General features: G+C 40.6%; 3 protein-coding genes across 4 annotated transcripts; 1 reads left to right on the forward strand and 2 right to left on the reverse strand.

The window, feature by feature from the left end:
• The first annotated feature begins 690 nt into the window (after positions 1-690).
• On the forward strand, positions 691-5,671 carry rabepk (Rab9 effector protein with kelch motifs). 2 transcript variants are annotated; one of them, XM_063480633.1, is made up of 8 exons: positions 691-1,020; positions 1,196-1,250; positions 1,346-1,500; positions 1,723-1,878; positions 2,080-2,244; positions 4,813-4,962; positions 5,094-5,243; positions 5,353-5,671. In XM_063480633.1, the coding sequence occupies exons 2-8, from the start codon at positions 1,198-1,200 to the stop codon at positions 5,577-5,579; spliced, it is 1,056 nt and encodes a 351-aa protein (XP_063336703.1). In that variant the 5' UTR covers positions 691-1,020; positions 1,196-1,197; the 3' UTR covers positions 5,580-5,671. The 2 variants fall into 2 exon arrangements, with proteins under 2 accessions (XP_063336703.1, XP_063336702.1); XM_063480632.1 differs by having other exon boundaries at positions 691-1,024; positions 5,353-5,669.
• A 148-nt stretch (positions 5,672-5,819) lies between these two features.
• LOC134630787 (endoplasmic reticulum chaperone BiP-like) lies at positions 5,820-8,787 on the reverse strand. Its single transcript, XM_063478450.1, has 8 exons — positions 8,648-8,787; positions 8,324-8,555; positions 8,083-8,220; positions 7,881-7,993; positions 7,397-7,787; positions 7,061-7,298; positions 6,804-6,971; positions 5,820-6,651 (listed from the first exon to the last, which is right to left on the reverse strand). Exons 1-8 carry the CDS (start codon positions 8,764-8,766, stop codon positions 6,089-6,091), a joined length of 1,962 nt encoding a protein of 653 aa, XP_063334520.1. The 5' UTR covers positions 8,767-8,787; the 3' UTR covers positions 5,820-6,088.
• Positions 8,788-12,293: 3,506 nt separating this feature from the next.
• LOC134630789 (endoplasmic reticulum chaperone BiP) lies at positions 12,294-16,073 on the reverse strand. The gene is made up of 9 exons (XM_063478451.1): positions 15,913-16,073; positions 15,267-15,419; positions 14,943-15,174; positions 14,703-14,840; positions 14,501-14,613; positions 14,017-14,407; positions 13,680-13,917; positions 13,423-13,590; positions 12,294-13,277 (listed from the first exon to the last, which is right to left on the reverse strand). Exons 2-9 carry the CDS (start codon positions 15,383-15,385, stop codon positions 12,715-12,717), a joined length of 1,962 nt encoding a protein of 653 aa, XP_063334521.1. The 5' UTR covers positions 15,386-15,419; positions 15,913-16,073; the 3' UTR covers positions 12,294-12,714.
• Positions 16,074-16,638: the final 565 nt, after the last annotated feature.

Genomic DNA, 16,638 nt, shown 5'->3' on the forward strand with positions numbered 1-16,638 from the left:
ACATGATCCCAGAGAGCACTCATTTTGTAACTTAAGATTAACCTTAATAATTAATTATTTACTGGATATCCGACACTCAGCAACATTGGACCCTTTAAACAGCGTAGTTTAGAGTGCAAAAATGATCTAAGGGAAGTTGATGTAAAACTAAACGTGGGTATATAACACTGTGGGTATATTATATGAGAAAGAAGGAAATTATTTAATAATTAGGTTTAAAAAAAAACGCTACTATGACTCCCAGCAACTCTATGCCTAGACTTTGTAGAAAGTGAGATGGACCTTTTATGTTCCAGCCAGATAAGACATATTGGTATCCTGAGAATATTTGCACAGCCACATTACTATGTCAAATATACCATTAAACATTTTATGCTTTTACTTGTATTTAAATTTGAAAATGCTCTTAGCAATAGCCTGCCTACCTTATTTGCTTGAAGTGAGAAGTATAAATAAATAAATGAATAAACAATTTGCAGTTTGTATTTAAAATCATTTTTCTACGCTAACCATGCCAGGTATTAACATTAATGTTTCACGTATGATAAAATATGCACTTAGGGGTAGCTAATTGAAATTGGTAAACTGAGCATGCGCCTCGGCAATCCCATGGCAACCACGTTTGGAACGAAGGCATGACATAACGTAACCTACGTAAAACAAATGCGTACAGATTTCAACGTAGAGCCCCGTTCTGGTTAGTAGTTAAGTATTTACGTTAACTAATTCAGGGTTTTTTATTTACCTTTATTAACATAATTCACGTATGTGCGCTACAAAGTGGGACCAAGGGGAAATTACTTCACGTAAAATATACGGAAAGCCACGGTAGTCTCCTCTTTTCACCCGGAAGGACAGGTTAGCGGAGAGGAAGCTCTTCTCGTGCTCAAAATGCGGACTGAGGACGCTGATTGTGTTTCCAACTCAGTCGCTTACAAGAAGTTCTTCGCTAAGCGTTTAGAACAATAAAAAGGGACCTCTTTGGACTGCTTACATTGTGGCAACATTTCGTAAGAAAATGTAGGTATGTATGCTTTTTCAGAGGCTCTCATAGTACAGTCAGTCAGTGTTAGTCATTAATTTTTAATCCCAGCTGGGTAGTGTATTATTCGTATCTTATAACTTTGATTGTAGCATCATCACTGAGGAGACAAAATAAGAGGAAACAATCTTTATATTAATTTATCTCTGACAGACATGGAGTTTCTCCCAGTCCTTGATCCTCAACATAAACCCGAAGAAGGAATATGGTTAGTGAGTTGAAGTACTTTAAGTGCACTTGTGATTTTAATAAGATTATAACATTGGATGTAGCCTCTTGTTAAAATTGTTCTGTTGCTAATAGGTATTCTTTGAGACCCAGGGGAAGTGCTCCAGGTGTTAGTGTTGGTCACACCTGTATATTCACTCCATCTGAAGATGGAGGAAAAGGGAGACTCCTTATTATTGGAGGAGCCAATCCCAGTGGCAGTTTCTCAGATTCGCACATCATAAATCTAGGTAAAAAAAAAAATATATATATATATATATATATCCAGAGCCAGCTTTTACAGTATTATGACCTCAGTATAACTCTGTATTTTATAATATAGTTATCAGGCTTGTGTTTTACAGGCTTTAATGGGACATCTTTTTTAATTATGACAAGAAGCTAAAGTTATCATCAGCCATCAGACTGATATTATATAACTTTCTTTGCATTTTTGTTTTTGTATGGACCAGACAATCATGGCTGGGACATTGCTGAGTGGGAGGGTTTGGAGGCAAGGTATGAACACTGCAGTTTTGTACCAGAGAGCTGCCCCCAGAGCCTGTGGGTGTTTGGGGGTGCGCAGCAGACTGGAAATCGCAGCTGTATCCAAAATGTACAGGTGGCAGGTAAATCCTATTTTAACCTAACCTAGTAATCTGATGGATTTTCACAGATGAGAAAGGTTTCACTCAGATTTCTTGTTGACCTGTGAAACCATGGCTGTGAAAACCTTGAAAACTTGTAGTCTGTAACCACACATGATCATATAAATAGATTACACGATATATTGGATACCCACAAATCTTTTCCATTCTGTGTGTGTCTAGACAGTAACCCTCGCTGGAATACTGTAGAAACAAATGGGACACCCCCGAGTCCCAGGACATACCACACCACCTCAGCCTGCCTTGGAGACAGGCTTTTTGTGTTTTCTGGTGGGGAAATAGGATCTGCACCTGTCTCTGACTCCAAACTTCATGTTTTTGATACAGGTTTGTGTCAGATAAACCTGCTGCTTATCGCAGTGCATTACAATAACACCACCTGACAGTATTTCAGAAGAAATCTGCTTCAGAGATGAAATTTTGATATTTCTTACGGGTTTTGATGTGAAAACTGAAATAGCTGATTGGGTGCCGTATCTAAGATATTTATTGATCTATTTGTATTGGACATCTATGTAAATTGCTGAGTTGAATTTTCATCATAAATAGTAATCTTATGCTTTCTCAATCGTCAATGGTTGCTTTATATAATAATGTTTAAAAAATAAGGAAAAAATCTATAAAGAGGGGATATTAGAAAACATATCAATTCACTGGGCTACATATGTATCTGTGGATGTCTCCACAACCAAACCTGTTAAATTATTTAACAGTGTAGGGCACCAATAAATGAAATGCAAAGGTTGTATTCATTTCACTGACAGCAGTTTAAAATAATGTGTAAAATAATTAATAGTGTAAAAGACAATGAAAAAATAAAGTGGGATTTTTTTTTATCATATGCTTCAAAAATATGTACGTTTAATTTACAGTATTACAAAGTATTTGCTACTCTAGGAAGATCAGATGTGAAATCAGAGTAAAAGTCACGAGATCAAATAGAGATAATGTCATTAAATTTGAACTTTCATAGTTGAATTTCATATATTTTACATTTCTCATTCATGCGAGTGCAGTTTCACCAGAACGGATTAAGAACGGTGGCCGTCTGAAAATAATTCCAGGGGTCAAAATGTATTTTAGTTATTTTCAGTTAAGACCTTTTGATGCAGTAGAGGTTCATTAACACTAGCGCCAACCAACAATTTTAAACGTCAGTTTTTTAGATTCAGTGATTGAAGTTTAGTAAATTTTGTTTCTTTATTTATTTTGGGAGCATTTTGGCTGTAGACCTTTTTAATTAGCTGAAACTTAGCCTTGACTCCATATGGTCAAATAGCATTTCTATTCCACAGCCAAGAATGGCTTTTAGGTCAAATTTCATTTTTACTGAATCGTGTGAGAAAATTATGGAAAACTTGGTACTGAATTGTTTTAAAAATGTCTTTGTAATTTGTAATAATAATTCTTTGGCTTTCATCACTTTTGGTGTCTTAGATGCTCACATGACAAAACCTCTATATGCATATTATAAACAGTGTTGGGGAGTAACAGAATACATGTACCGCCGTTACGTATTTAAAATACAAAATATGAGTAATTGTATTCCATTACAGTTACCGTTTAAAAAGGTGGTATTCAGAATACAGTTACTGTGTTGAAATAAATGGATTACACGGCGGTCTTTTCCTGTTTCATATGTTAGGCTATGCCCTCTCTATTTTTGGTAATTCCACGCTGGTGGAAAAACAAACAAAACACGCATTAAGAGAGTTGAGTAATTTCCCCTTGTGGGACTAATAAAGGTATATCAATCAATCAATCTAATGCCTGTGTGTCAATCCCGCGGCCTATGTAACCCCTACTTGCGGCCCGCATAATGACGTGAAGAAATATTTTTAAAAATTGGTCAAGAAATTATTTAATATAAAGGCAATAGGCAGTGTAGTCCATGCTGCAGGGAGAATGGACTGCCATACCCGTTATGTGTCTGTGAGCACGAGGGAGGGAGAAAAAGGAAAGTCGAAAAGTACGAGTTGTCACCGACCAGAAACGGGAGCTGGAAGCATGTAAATATAATAATAACCACAGCAGCCAAAAAGAGTGCCTGACGAGCCCAGTTGTAAGTAAGCTAATAAGACTCGACTGTACACCGTGTTTGTGTTTTCCTCCGAAACAATAAATTACTTCGTTGAGCAGCCTTTCAACGCCTCTCTCTGTCTCTCGCTAGCAAAGTTGACCCAGACAAAGTAAAGCTACGAACCCGACACGGAACCCGACGTCTTAGCCAGAGGTCCCTTTACTGCGGGTCGGAGCCGCGGACCTGTTTTATATACGCGTGAAATAGTTTTCTATACGAGATCGCTGCAAAAAGTGCAGCCTTACCTAATGTTACTTATTTTATATTAAGATTTTAAAATGTAGTTGTATTGGTATGGCGAGTAACCTTCAGTAATAGTAATAAATCACACAGCAAGAGTACATTCGTGTAGTTGTAAAAACCATGATAATATATTAAGTAATCCAAAGTATTCAAAAATACGTTACTCTCATTGAGTAACGTAATAGAATATGTTACAAAATACATTTTGGGGCATGTGTTCTGTAATCTGTAGTGGAATACATTTTAAAAGTAACCTTCCCAATGCTGATTATAAAAACAGAAAAAAAAACACACATAACAGACATAACTGATCAATGATGCCCACAAACAATTAAGAGAATGTATGCATTCATTATTCATTCACTGGTAGATACAAAAAGATCAAGTGCTGAGGAAATATGATATGTCACTGTTCGAGGCATTTCCTGTCTGTGATTGAGATTTTCAAAATGAAAATCCATATTCTCCTGTTTCTTTCATGTTTCACTATTGACAGATGCTATGAAAAGCGTATATGCTTATATAAAAATAATCTTTTTTCTGTCCATCTCTTCTGTGTAAATCTGTTGCAGTTTCTTCTACTTGGTCCCAACCTGAAACACAAGGCAGGCACCCTCCAGACAGACATGGTCACATCATTGTAGCGGTGGATTCAAACATCTACATTCATGGGGGCATGGCTGGAGACAAATTCCACAATGATATGTATTCTCTTGATTCAAGTAAGACTGTCCACATCTGTGATTCACAAAGGAAGCACTTTGTATTTCAACACGCATGCAGCATAAGTGTTCAGAGTATCACTGCATTCCACTGGGATGATATAAAAATATCTGTTAAATTATCTTTAAAGGGAGCATGAAGTGGGAGAAGGTGCAAGCCAAAGGAGATATTCCACCAGGAGTAGCTGCCCACTCAGCTGTTGTGCTGGGCAAGAACATTTACATGTTTGGAGGGATGACAGCAGATGGAGCAAGCAACTCCATGTACAGATTTAACACTGGTACACTGTCTTTAAGCCAATGATAAATATTTTTTTACCCTATGTAAATATAGTATTTTAGTTCTTTACACACATTAAGTATGATTGCTTGTATATTTTCTGCTTACAGACAAATGTAGATGGCTCCTAATGAAATTCAAAGGAGCTCTGCCACCTAAACGTCTTGACCACTCCATGTGCATATTTCCTTGGACAGGGTGTGATGATGGGAATCCAGAGGAGGAGCGAGCCAACAGACCAGCACCCCCTGAGGCAATAAACCTGTTATTTGTATTTGGAGGCATGAATACTCTGGGTACCATATATAATGACTGTATTGTGACTGTTGTCAAATAAAAAAAAACAAACTAAAAAAAAAAAAAAAAAGCTTGAAAGGGAAAAAAAATGATATTGCAATAAAATATTTCAACATGAAATTAGATGTAGAATTTGCAGTTTTACATCTGAACAGGGTTCAAATTAAAATTATCTATATATATGAAAACTATAAAGTTTTGCACTGCTTGTGAACATAAAGAGCCCTTCATCCCACAGATACTGTATTCAGTGTACCCACAAAAACCCACCCGCCCACCCAACTACATCCCTCCCCTTTCCAGAACCCCATCTGCCTGAGAACAGCAGCAACAAGCCTCATATCCAGGCTGACAAATATCTCCGCCTTCCAGCGAAGAGAACACGTCTCACACACTGAAACTTGTTTTAAAGTCTTTCAGGAAATTCAGTATGGTCACTTGTTATTGTCAGCCCCTTCCCGACCACTCCTCTCACAATTTGAGTCCCATCAGTCCAATATGTACACCAACATGCCAGAGGGCCAAGGAGCGACAAGACTTCAGACCTGCCTACAACTCATCCTTCTCATCTTGCTCACTGCCCTCTGGTGGAGGACCACCTGCACTACCGTAGAGCTTGCTGATAATGGGCTGAACCACCTCCTCAAGCTCCTTCTTCTTAGCCTGGAAGTCATCCAGGTCAGCATCTTGGTGGGACTCCAACCACTCAATCTTCTCCTCCACTGCCTTCTCAATGGACTCCTTATCGTCATCTGACAGCTTGCCACCAAGCTTCTCCTTGTCACCGATCTGGTTCTTCAGGGAGTATGCGTAGCTCTCCAGCTCATTGCGAGCGTCGATTCTCTCCTTCAGCTTCTTATCTTCGTCAGCAAACCGTTCGGCGTCATTCACCATGCGCTCGATGTCCTCGGGCGTTAGCCGGTTCTGGTCATTTGTGATTGTGATCTTGTTCTTGTTGCCTGTGCCCTTGTCCTCAGCAGTGACACGCAGAATGCCGTTGGCATCAATCTCAAATGTGACTTCAATCTGAGGTACACCGCGAGGAGCAGGGGGGATGCCAGTCAGGTCAAAGGTACCCAGGAGATGGTTGTCTTTGGTCAAAGGACGCTCACCTAAAAAACAAACAAAAAACAAACAAAAACAAAAAACAGTCACAATTAGACTTGTGGAACATTTCATTTCACTGTCATGCGTTTCTTGTCACTGGGTTCTTTTTATAAAAACACTATTTGGCAACTTTAAAGAATAATATCCAAACTCTTACCTTCATAGACTTTGATGGTGACAGTAGGCTGGTTATCAGAGGCTGTAGAAAAGATCTGGGCTTTTTTGGTGGGCACCACAGTGTTCCTGGGGATCAGCTTGGTCATTACTCCTCCAACAGTCTCAATACCAAGGGTCAGGGGGCACACATCCAGAAGAACCACATCACCTGCAAGTGAAGGAAAAGGTTTAGTAAACAGGATCACATTTGAAAGCTCAACCCTGTTTAATAAAATATTTCTAAAAGTGATGACTCACCACCGCACTCCCCTCCAGAAAGCACGCAAGCCTGCACAGCAGCTCCGTATGCCACAGCCTCATCAGGGTTGATGCCTCTAGATGGCTCTTTGCCATTGAAGAACTCCTTCACCAGCTGCTGGATTTTGGGGATACGGGTGGAGCCTCCAACCAGGACAATCTCATCAATGTCAGAGTTCTTCAAGTGAGCATCTTCTAGCACCTTCTGTACAGGCTTCATGGTGGAACGGAACAGGTCCTGGGTTTTAAAGAGTACACAGGTTAAAAAAGCTTGGTCAAGCGTTTCTCCACTAGGGTTTGATACACAATATTTTCAGAACCAAATTAATATCTTACCATGTTCAGCTCCTCAAACTTGGCACGAGTCAGGGTCTCAGAGAAGTCCTCTCCCTCAAAGAAAGACTCGATCTCAATGCGGGCTTGGTGCTGGGCAGACAGCGCCCTCTTGGCCTTCTCGACCTCACGACGCAGCTTCTGCACAGCACGGTTGTCTTTGCGCACATCTTTGCCAGTCTTCTTCTTGTACAGCTTGATGAAGTGCTCCATGACACGCTGGTCAAAGTCCTCACCTCCCAGATGAGTGTCACCGTTGGTGGCCACCACTTCGAACACACCGTTGTCAATGGTCAGAAGAGAGACATCAAAGGTGCCACCGCCCAGATCGAACACAAGAATGTTCTTCTCTCCGTCCTTCTTGTCCAGGCCATAAGCAATAGCAGCAGCAGTTCTAAAGAATACAATGAGAGTTTATTGTTAGAGGGGAGGGCAGAGACATTTTTTACAGTTCCAAATTGCAGATTCATTTTGACTGGATGCTTACGGCTCATTGATGATTCTCATAATATTCAGACCAGCAATGGTACCAGCATCCTTAGTGGCCTGGCGCTGGGCATCGTTGAAGTAGGCGGGGACAGTGACCACAGCATGTGTGACCTGAGGAAAAGGATAAAATTAGATTTGATGATACACCATTTAATTAAGATTAGCTTTTTCACTGATTTACAGTCTCTGACTTTTTGTACCTTCTTGCCCAGGTAAGCCTCGGCAGTCTCCTTCATCTTAGTCAGCACCATAGCAGAGACCTCCTCAGGAGCAAAAGTCTTCATCTGGCCACCACCAATGTCAACCTGGATATGGGGCTTGCTCTTCTTCTCAGTAACCTTCAGAGGAATATACATCAATATTAATTTAACAAGAATTTCACTCAAAACATGACCCAAAGAACCAACTACTACAAGTTTTACTTTCAGTTTACAAGCTCACCTTGAAGGGCAGGTACTTGATGTCCTGCTGCACAGACGAGTCAGCCCATGTGCGACCAATGAGCCTCTTGGCATCAAAGATGGTGTTCTCAGGGTTAGAGGTCAGCTGATTCTTGGCAGCATCACCAATCAGACGCTCACCTTCACTGGTGAAGGCCACGTAGGAGGGGGTAATTCGGTTTCCCTGGTCATTGGCAATAATCTCCACACGTCCATTTTTGAACACTCCAACACTGCAAGAAAACAGTTTGAATTTAGTCCAAATCCCATTTTATTCCACAGTGGTATCATGTCACTATTTAAAGAGTTTAACGTGACTTGTTACCATGAGTATGTGGTCCCCAGATCAATCCCAACCACAGTCCCCACGCTGTCCTTCTTATCATCATCGTCGGCGGCAAACACTGTGCCGACTAACAGCATCACAACCCACAACAGCTTCATCTTTGTTTGTTTGCTCTCCAATCTACAAGGAAAAATGCAGAAAAGAAATACAACGCAAATCAACGTGGCCTTGAAATCAATAAGTGGACTAAGCCTCCCGAGTTCATGAAGCTAGCAGCTAATGGTACTGATGTGATTTGCTGAGCTCCAGAACCATAGCAGACTTGAAGTTGGTCTTAGATAATAAATACTATAAACATTTTTGACTACGTTATTGTACCTAGAGTATAATAAGTCCAATCCTTTTTGGCAACTTAAAATATTTTGACAAAACTGTGATGTAATATTGGTTGCAATTCCTACCACCTTCTTGGCCAGCTCCTCTTAAAATAAAAAACATTTTATTCTTAGTGGCAATTTAAAAACAAAAGAATTAATAAACAAAACATATTTCAAAGTCACTCAACATTTTTAAATGTTATTCTTTCCTTTTTCTTAAACACCGACTACTTCGTGATAAAAAAAAAAAGTATTGTAGAAAATGTAAAAAATTACAATGCTGATGATAGACGTTTTAACCTTCATATATAAATCTGTGCCGCGCTTACGCCTGTCGCCAGTTTAGCTCACTCCGTTTAGGCGCACCTACATGAATACCAGTTTGAAACCACCGGCGCCGGTTCGAGTCTTACCTTCGCGAATTTAAATTGAGGTCTTGATAGCGTCTTTTTTACAAAATAAAATAGTATAAGCAGCGATAACCTCCAGAAGTTCCAATACTGTGAAGCAAACTGTGTCTATTTTGTCTATTTCAAATTATTGCATCTGTGAAATCATGTGTATATATAGAAGCCTTCATAAACAAGCCGTCACGCTTTCCCGGTTTTGAGGCTCGCGATTGGTTGAGCTGCTGTTTGGTGGAAGGCGCTGATTGGTTTCGTCCAGCGCGCTGGCTGCAGCTGATTTGCACACATCAGGTTTAGGCGACGTCACCGTTTGTGCCGAAGTGTGAGTGTGTGAATGTAACGCTACAAGTATGTAAAAATAAGTGAATGTATGTATAAATGTATAATTACCTCCGCCAAGGCAGTTATATTTTTGTCAGTCTGCCACTTAAAAAGTTTTGAGTGAAATCTGATAAACCTTCGTAGGAGTGTAGTGTGAGTTCATGTTTACAACCCATTAAAATCTGGCTTACTTACACTCAGGTCTTCATTGTAAAACTAATGAGTTATTGGTGGGAAATTGCCAAAAGCCTATAACTTAGACTCTAAAGATTTTAAATGTCATACCACATTTAACCTTTGACCTCTCTTTCAAGTTCAAAGATTAATCTGAAAGTCAGAGGGATAATGCTTCATGGAGATATTTAAAATGATAATAGCTTTTCAGACTGGCAAGAACATGTTGACGTGGGACACTTTTTGAGTATAACTGATTAATTTTATTATGACTTCTTTCTTATGTATGTTACAGTAACAAATGATAATCGTTTAAATATAAAGCAATAGGAATACATGTACAGTGTTCCTGAATAACTGTTATGTTTTTAGAAAAACAAACTTTTTTTACTTGATAAATTATCGCTAAACATTTCAACAAATACAATACAAAATACAATACTATTCCCTTAAAAGTAAATACTGCCCTATCTATCTATCTATCTATCTATCTATCTATCTATCTCCTTGCCTGCCTGCCTGCCTGTCTGTCTGTCTGTCTGTTATGCCATACAACCATAAGAAAATTCTATCTTTATGCTTTTTGTTGCTGGCAGCATGTTGCAAAAACACATTGTTTGTTCCAATTTTTTTCAGTTACAACTACCAAAAATGCCAAATATATCACAGTTTGACAGACGAAAACTTGTATTTTTCCACCAACAAGGTGATTCCCAAAGAGCTATTAGCTGAAAACTTGGCATATATCTGCATGGTTTGTAGATTGTTTGTAAAATATCAGAGGAAAACGAACAAGTGGAGGACCAAAATAAAAAAAATTTCAGGCCTAAAAATCTACCACAGATGAACATTGTCTGAAAGTCATGTCATTAAGAAACAGGACCTGAGAAATGCATCTGGCTGTTCAACTGATCCATCTGCCGTTTACTGAAGCCTAATCAGAAATGGTCTCAGTTGAAGGGTGGCTGTCAATAAGCCATTCTTAAGGAAGGGAAGCAGGGAGAAAAGGCTGAGGTATGCCAAATAACACAAGTACTGGACTGAAAATCAGTGGCAACACTGACTGAATGAAAAAATGAAATCTTTGATTCAAATTGTCATCAGTATGTACAGAGAAGAACAGGAGAGAAATACAACAGAGAGCATCCACAGCCATCTGTAATACACAGTGGAGACTATGTTATGTTTTCTGGGAGCATTTCAGACAGTGGTCTTGAAGCTCTTGTCAAAACTGGTGGAATTCTGAACACAGAAAAGTACAGTCAGATTTTGATCCACCTTGTTGAAAGCATCTAACTGGCAATGGATTCATTTTCAGCATGACAGTGATCACAGTATATCCCCAATGCAGTAAAAGCATACCTGGATTTAAAACACACAAACAATGGAACACAACCAGTCATTGATTGGCTTCCCCAGAGCCTGGACCTAAACATTATTGAAGCAGTGTGGGATCATCTTGACAGAGAATGAAAAAAAGACAGCCAACATCCAAAAACAGCTTTAAATGTCTTTCAAGACGTTTTATTTTTCAAAATAAGATACCTGATTCTTTAATATTTTTGTTAAGGGGGACAAAAAGCACACATTTTAAATATCAAGGGGCATGTATTCTCTGCATCATCCCTGAAATTATGTTTTTCTGGTTTCAGTTTGAACAGATGATATGAAAAATGTATGTTTATATGACAATTAATTTTTTGTTTCCCCCCCAATCTCTCTCTTCCGTGTAAATTTGCCGCAGTGTTTTCTACTTACTCTGAACCCAGTCACCCTCCAGCCAGACATGGTCACATCATTGTAGCAGTGGATTCAAAGATCTACATTCATTCACTTTGTATGTCAACACACATGTAGCATAAGTGTTCAGAGTATCACTGCATTCCACTGGGATGATATAAAAATATCTGTTAAATTATCTTTAAAGGGAGCATGAAGTGGGAGAAGGTGCAAGCCAAAGGAGATATTCCACCAGGAGTAGCTGCCCACTCAGCTGTTGTGCTGGGCAAGAACATTTACATGTTTGGAGGGATGACAGCAGATGGAGCACGCAACTCCATGTACAGATTTAACACTGGTACACTGTCTTTAAGCCATTCATAATTCTTTTTAACCCTATATAAATATAGTATTTTAGTTCTTTACAAAAATCTAAGTACGATTGTTTTTATATTTTCTGTTTGCAGACAAATGAAATTCAAAGGGAAAAAAAGATGTAGGAATAAAATATTTTACATTATAATTACATTTAAAGCTTCTACCATTACATGCTGAAAGAAAAAAAAGTTTGAAATGCTTCTAATTCAGGTACAAAATTGAAATTTCATATACTGAAAGGTCAAGATTTCAGAGGGTTGACTTCACCAATGTGGACCCTGGAACTATAAATTAAGACAGGACAGAAAGCAGTTTGTATCAAACATTTATTTCAATTGTCTTTCCAGAAGTACAATGACCAGATTCAATAAATAAACTTTAGCACTGCCTGTGAACATAAAGAGCCCTTCATCCCACAGACACTATATTCAGTGTACCCACAAAAACCCACCTGCCCACCCAACTACATCCCTCCCCTTTCCAGAACCCCATCTGCCTGAGAACAGCAGCAACAAGCCTCATATCCAGGCTGACAAATATCTCCGCCTTCCAGCGAAGAGAACACGTCTCACACACTGAAACTTGTTTTAAAGTCTTTCAGGAAATTCAGTATGGTCACTTGTTATTGTCAGCCCCTTCCCGACCACTCCTCTCACAATTTGAGTCCCATCAGTCCAATATGTACACCAACATGCCAGAGGGCCAAGGAGCGACAAGACTTCAGACCTGCCTACAACTCATCCTTCTCATCTTGCTCACTGCCCTCTGGTGGAGGACCACCTGCACTACCGTAGAGCTTGCTGATAATGGGCTGAACCACTTCCTCAAGCTCCTTCTTCTTGGCCTGGAAGTCATCCAGGTCACCATCTTGGTGGGACTCCAACCACTCAATCTTCTCCTCCACTGCCTTCTCAATGGACTCCTTATCGTCATCTGACAGCTTGCCACCAAGCTTCTCCTTGTCACCGATCTGGTTCTTCAGGGAGTATGCGTAGCTCTCCAGCTCATTGCGAGCGTCGATTCTCTCCTTCAGCTTCTTATCTTCGTCAGCAAACCGTTCGGCGTCATTCACCATGCGCTCAATGTCCTCGGGCGTTAGCCGGTTCTGGTCATTTGTGATTGTGATCTTGTTCTTGTTGCCTGTGCCCTTGTCCTCAGCAGTGACACGCAGAATGCCGTTGACATCAATCTCAAATGTGACTTCAATCTGAGGTACACCGCGAGGAGCAGGGGGGATGCCAGTCAGGTCAAAGGTACCCAGGAGATGGTTGTCTTTGGTCAAAGGACGCTCACCTAAAAAACAAACAAAAAACAAACAAAAACAGTCACAATTAGACTTGTGGAACATTTCATTTCACTGTCATGCGTTTCTTGTCACTGGGTTCTTTTTATAAAAACACTATTTGGCAACTTTAAAGAATAATATCCAAACTCTTACCTTCATAGACTTTGATGGTGACAGTAGGCTGGTTATCAGAGGCTGTAGAAAAGATCTGGGCTTTTTTGGTGGGCACCACAGTGTTCCTGGGGATCAGCTTGGTCATTACTCCTCCAACAGTCTCAATACCAAGGGTCAGGGGGCACACATCCAGAAGAACCACATCACCTGCAAGTGAAGGAAAAGGTTTAGTAAACAGGATCACATTTGAAAGCTCAACCCTGTTTAATAAAATATTTCTAAAAGTGATGACTCACCAGTGTCCTCCTCTCCAGAAAGCACGCCAGCCTGCACAGCAGCTCCGTATGCCACAGCCTCATCAGGGTTGATGCCTCTAGATGGCTCTTTGCCATTGAAGAACTCCTTCACCAGCTGCTGGATTTTGGGGATACGGGTGGAGCCTCCAACCAGGACAATCTCATCAATGTCAGGCTTCTTCAAGTCAGCATCTTCCAGCACCTTCTGTACAGGCTTCATGGTGGAACGGAACAGGTCCTGGGTTTTAAAGAGTACACAGGTTAAAAAAAGCTTGGTCAAGCGTTTCTCCAATAGGGTTTGATACACAATATTTTCAGAACCAAATTAATATCTTACCATGTTCAGCTCCTCAAACTTGGCACGAGTCAGGGTCTCAGAGAAGTCTTCTCCCTCAAAGAAAGACTCGATCTCAATGCGGGCTTGGTGCTGGGCAGACAGCGCCCTCTTGGCCTTCTCGACCTCACGACGCAGCTTCTGCACAGCACGGTTGTCTTTGCGCACATCTTTGCCAGTCTTCTTCTTGTACAGCTTGATGAAGTGCTCCATGACACGCTGGTCAAAGTCCTCACCTCCCAGATGAGTGTCACCGTTGGTGGCCACCACTTCGAACACACCGTTGTCAATGGTCAGAAGAGAGACATCAAAGGTGCCACCGCCCAGATCGAACACAAGAATGTTCTTCTCTCCGTCCTTCTTGTCCAGGCCATAAGCAATAGCAGCAGCAGTTCTAAAGAATACAATGAGAGTTTATTGTTAGAGGGGAGGGCAGAGACATTTTTTACAGTTCCAAATTGCAGATTCATTTTGACTGGATGCTTACGGCTCATTGATGATTCGCATAACATTCAGACCAGCAATGGTACCAGCATCCTTAGTGGCCTGGCGCTGGGCATCGTTGAAGTAGGCGGGGACAGTGACCACAGCATGTGTGACCTGAGGAAAAGGATAAAGTTAGATTTGATGATACACTATTTAATTAAGATTAGCTTTTTCACTGATTTACAGTCTCTGACTTTTTGTACCTTCTTGCCCAGGTAAGCCTCGGCAGTCTCCTTCATCTTAGTCAGCACCATAGCAGAGACCTCCTCAGGAGCAAAAGTCTTCATCTGGCCACCACCAATGTCAACCTGGATATGGGGCTTGCTCTTCTTCTCAGTAACCTTCAGAGGAATATACATCAATATTAATTTAACAAGAATTTCACTCAAACATGACCCAAAGAACCAACTACTACAAGTTTTACTTTCAGTTTACAAGCTCACCTTGAAGGGCAGGTACTTGATGTCCTGCTGCACAGAAGGATCCCCCCAAGTGCGACCAATGAGTCTCTTGGCATCAAAGATGGTGTTCTCGGGGTTAGAGGTCAGCTGATTCTTGGCAGCATCACCAATCAGACGCTCACCTTCACTGGTGAAGGCCACGTAGGAGGGGGTAATTCGGTTTCCCTGGTCATTGGCAATAATCTCCACACGTCCATTTTTGAACACTCCAACACTGCAAGAAAACAGTTTGAATTTAGTCCAAATCCCATTTTATTCCACAGTGGTATAATGTCACTATTTAAAGAGTTTAACGTGACTTGTTACCATGAGTATGTGGTCCCCAGATCAATCCCAACCACAGTCCCCACGCTGTCCTTCTTGTCTTCATCGTCGGCGGCAAACACTGTGCCGACCACCAGCATCACAACCCACAACAGCTTCATCTTTGCTTGTTTGTACTTAAATCTACAAGCAGATCTGCAGAAAAGAAATACAGCGCAAGATATTAGGTGGGTTCAGCCTGCCAAGTTCCAGTAGCCAGAAACTAACTGTACTGCGTAATGTCACTTGCTGAGCTTGCAGACCCACGGCATACTAAAAGTTGGTCTTGGCAAATAAATAACAGGAAAAATGAATTATCGATTAAATAAGATGGATCACCAGTCAATCATTCCATCATTACCACCAACCCCCCCGCCAATTCCCCGGTATCTTGCTAACTACGCTACCATGCCTAGCAGACATGCAGGGGGAAACCACCATGCTAGAACATTCCAAACTACATCCTGTTTATTATATTTAGGTTACAGAGTCTGTACAGTTCATTCAGACGACAGTAGTGTAGTTACATTTCAGCTGGTTTATTCGTCAATATTTAGCTTAACCGGTTTTATCTTAATAAAACAGTTTGCAGAAAATGGAAAATACCGCGATGCTTCATTATCATATTCATATTAACGTTTATACATACCTTAACAGAAGTACAACTAATGAATATACGGCCTTTGCGTTTCCTCTACCGGTAAGAGTCGCTTGGAGCAAACTGTATCTCCTTCAAATCCTTACTTGTCTAGAATAATGCTGGACGAAATGTGGTCTCTCCATATATAAGCCGTCACTTCTTTCCCGTCGTGGAGGCTCGCGATTGGCTGAGCTGTTGCTCGTTGGAACACACTGATTGGTTTCATTCAGCACGCTGGCCGCCGCTGATTTGCACACATCAGGTTGAAGCGACGTCACCGTATGTGTCCACTGCGCCGACGCTGATTGGCTGTCTGTCAAGGGCAATCCTGAACACAGTTGGTGCAACGACATGCCACTCTCAAGTCCGGGGGGGTGGATGCATTTCTCGCACTTCAGACATTTAAAAATTTTTGCTGCAATAATTTTTTTTTTTTTTTGCAATGGCCCACCAAGTGTTAGATTTGTAATCTTAAATTTGCGGTTTTAGGCGTGTCATTACGAGGAGATAGTGATGCAATTGTGAGAAGTAATGACTAACTGCAACGAGTATGAAAATCCAAATCCTTTGTGTGATTGTGATGAATCTGACAGGAAGTCTTGTACCAGGTGAACTGGGTTGTCTGGGTGATTCCTCAGTGAATGTAAAAGTCTTAGCTAAAGACTGCAGATACATGTGATCACACACTGATTTCAGTTTGGTAGAAATCATTTGCAAACATAAGAAGGTAACATA

Source organism: Pelmatolapia mariae, linkage group LG7 (assembly GCF_036321145.2).
Source record: "Pelmatolapia mariae isolate MD_Pm_ZW linkage group LG7, Pm_UMD_F_2, whole genome shotgun sequence".
Classification (NCBI taxonomy): domain Eukaryota; kingdom Metazoa; phylum Chordata; class Actinopteri; order Cichliformes; family Cichlidae; genus Pelmatolapia; species Pelmatolapia mariae.

Coding starts and splice junctions, on each gene's coding strand:
- LOC134630789 (XM_063478451.1), bottom strand. CDS start 15,385: ATGAAGCTGTTGTGGGTTGTGATGCTGGTGGTCGGCACAGTGTTTGCC. Junction 15,175..15,266: donor CTGGGGACCACATACTCATG/GTAACAAGTCAC, acceptor GTTTTCTTGCAG/TGTTGGAGTGTTCAAAAATG. Junction 13,591..13,679: donor TTCTGGAGAGGAGGACACTG/GTGAGTCATCAC, acceptor CTTCACTTGCAG/GTGATGTGGTTCTTCTGGAT.
- LOC134630787 (XM_063478450.1), bottom strand. CDS start 8,766: ATGAAGCTGTTGTGGGTTGTGATGCTGTTAGTCGGCACAGTGTTTGCC. Junction 8,221..8,323: donor TCAAGTACCTGCCCTTCAAG/GTGAGCTTGTAA, acceptor ATTCCTCTGAAG/GTTACTGAGAAGAAGAGCAA. Junction 7,788..7,880: donor ATGAGAATCATCAATGAGCC/GTAAGCATCCAG, acceptor TGTATTCTTTAG/AACTGCTGCTGCTATTGCTT.
- rabepk (XM_063480633.1), top strand. CDS start 1,198: ATGGAGTTTCTCCCAGTCCTTGATCCTCAACATAAACCCGAAGAAGGA. Junction 2,245..4,812: donor ACTTCATGTTTTTGATACAG/GTTTGTGTCAGA, acceptor AATCTGTTGCAG/TTTCTTCTACTTGGTCCCAA. Junction 5,244..5,352: donor CATGTACAGATTTAACACTG/GTACACTGTCTT, acceptor TTCTGCTTACAG/ACAAATGTAGATGGCTCCTA.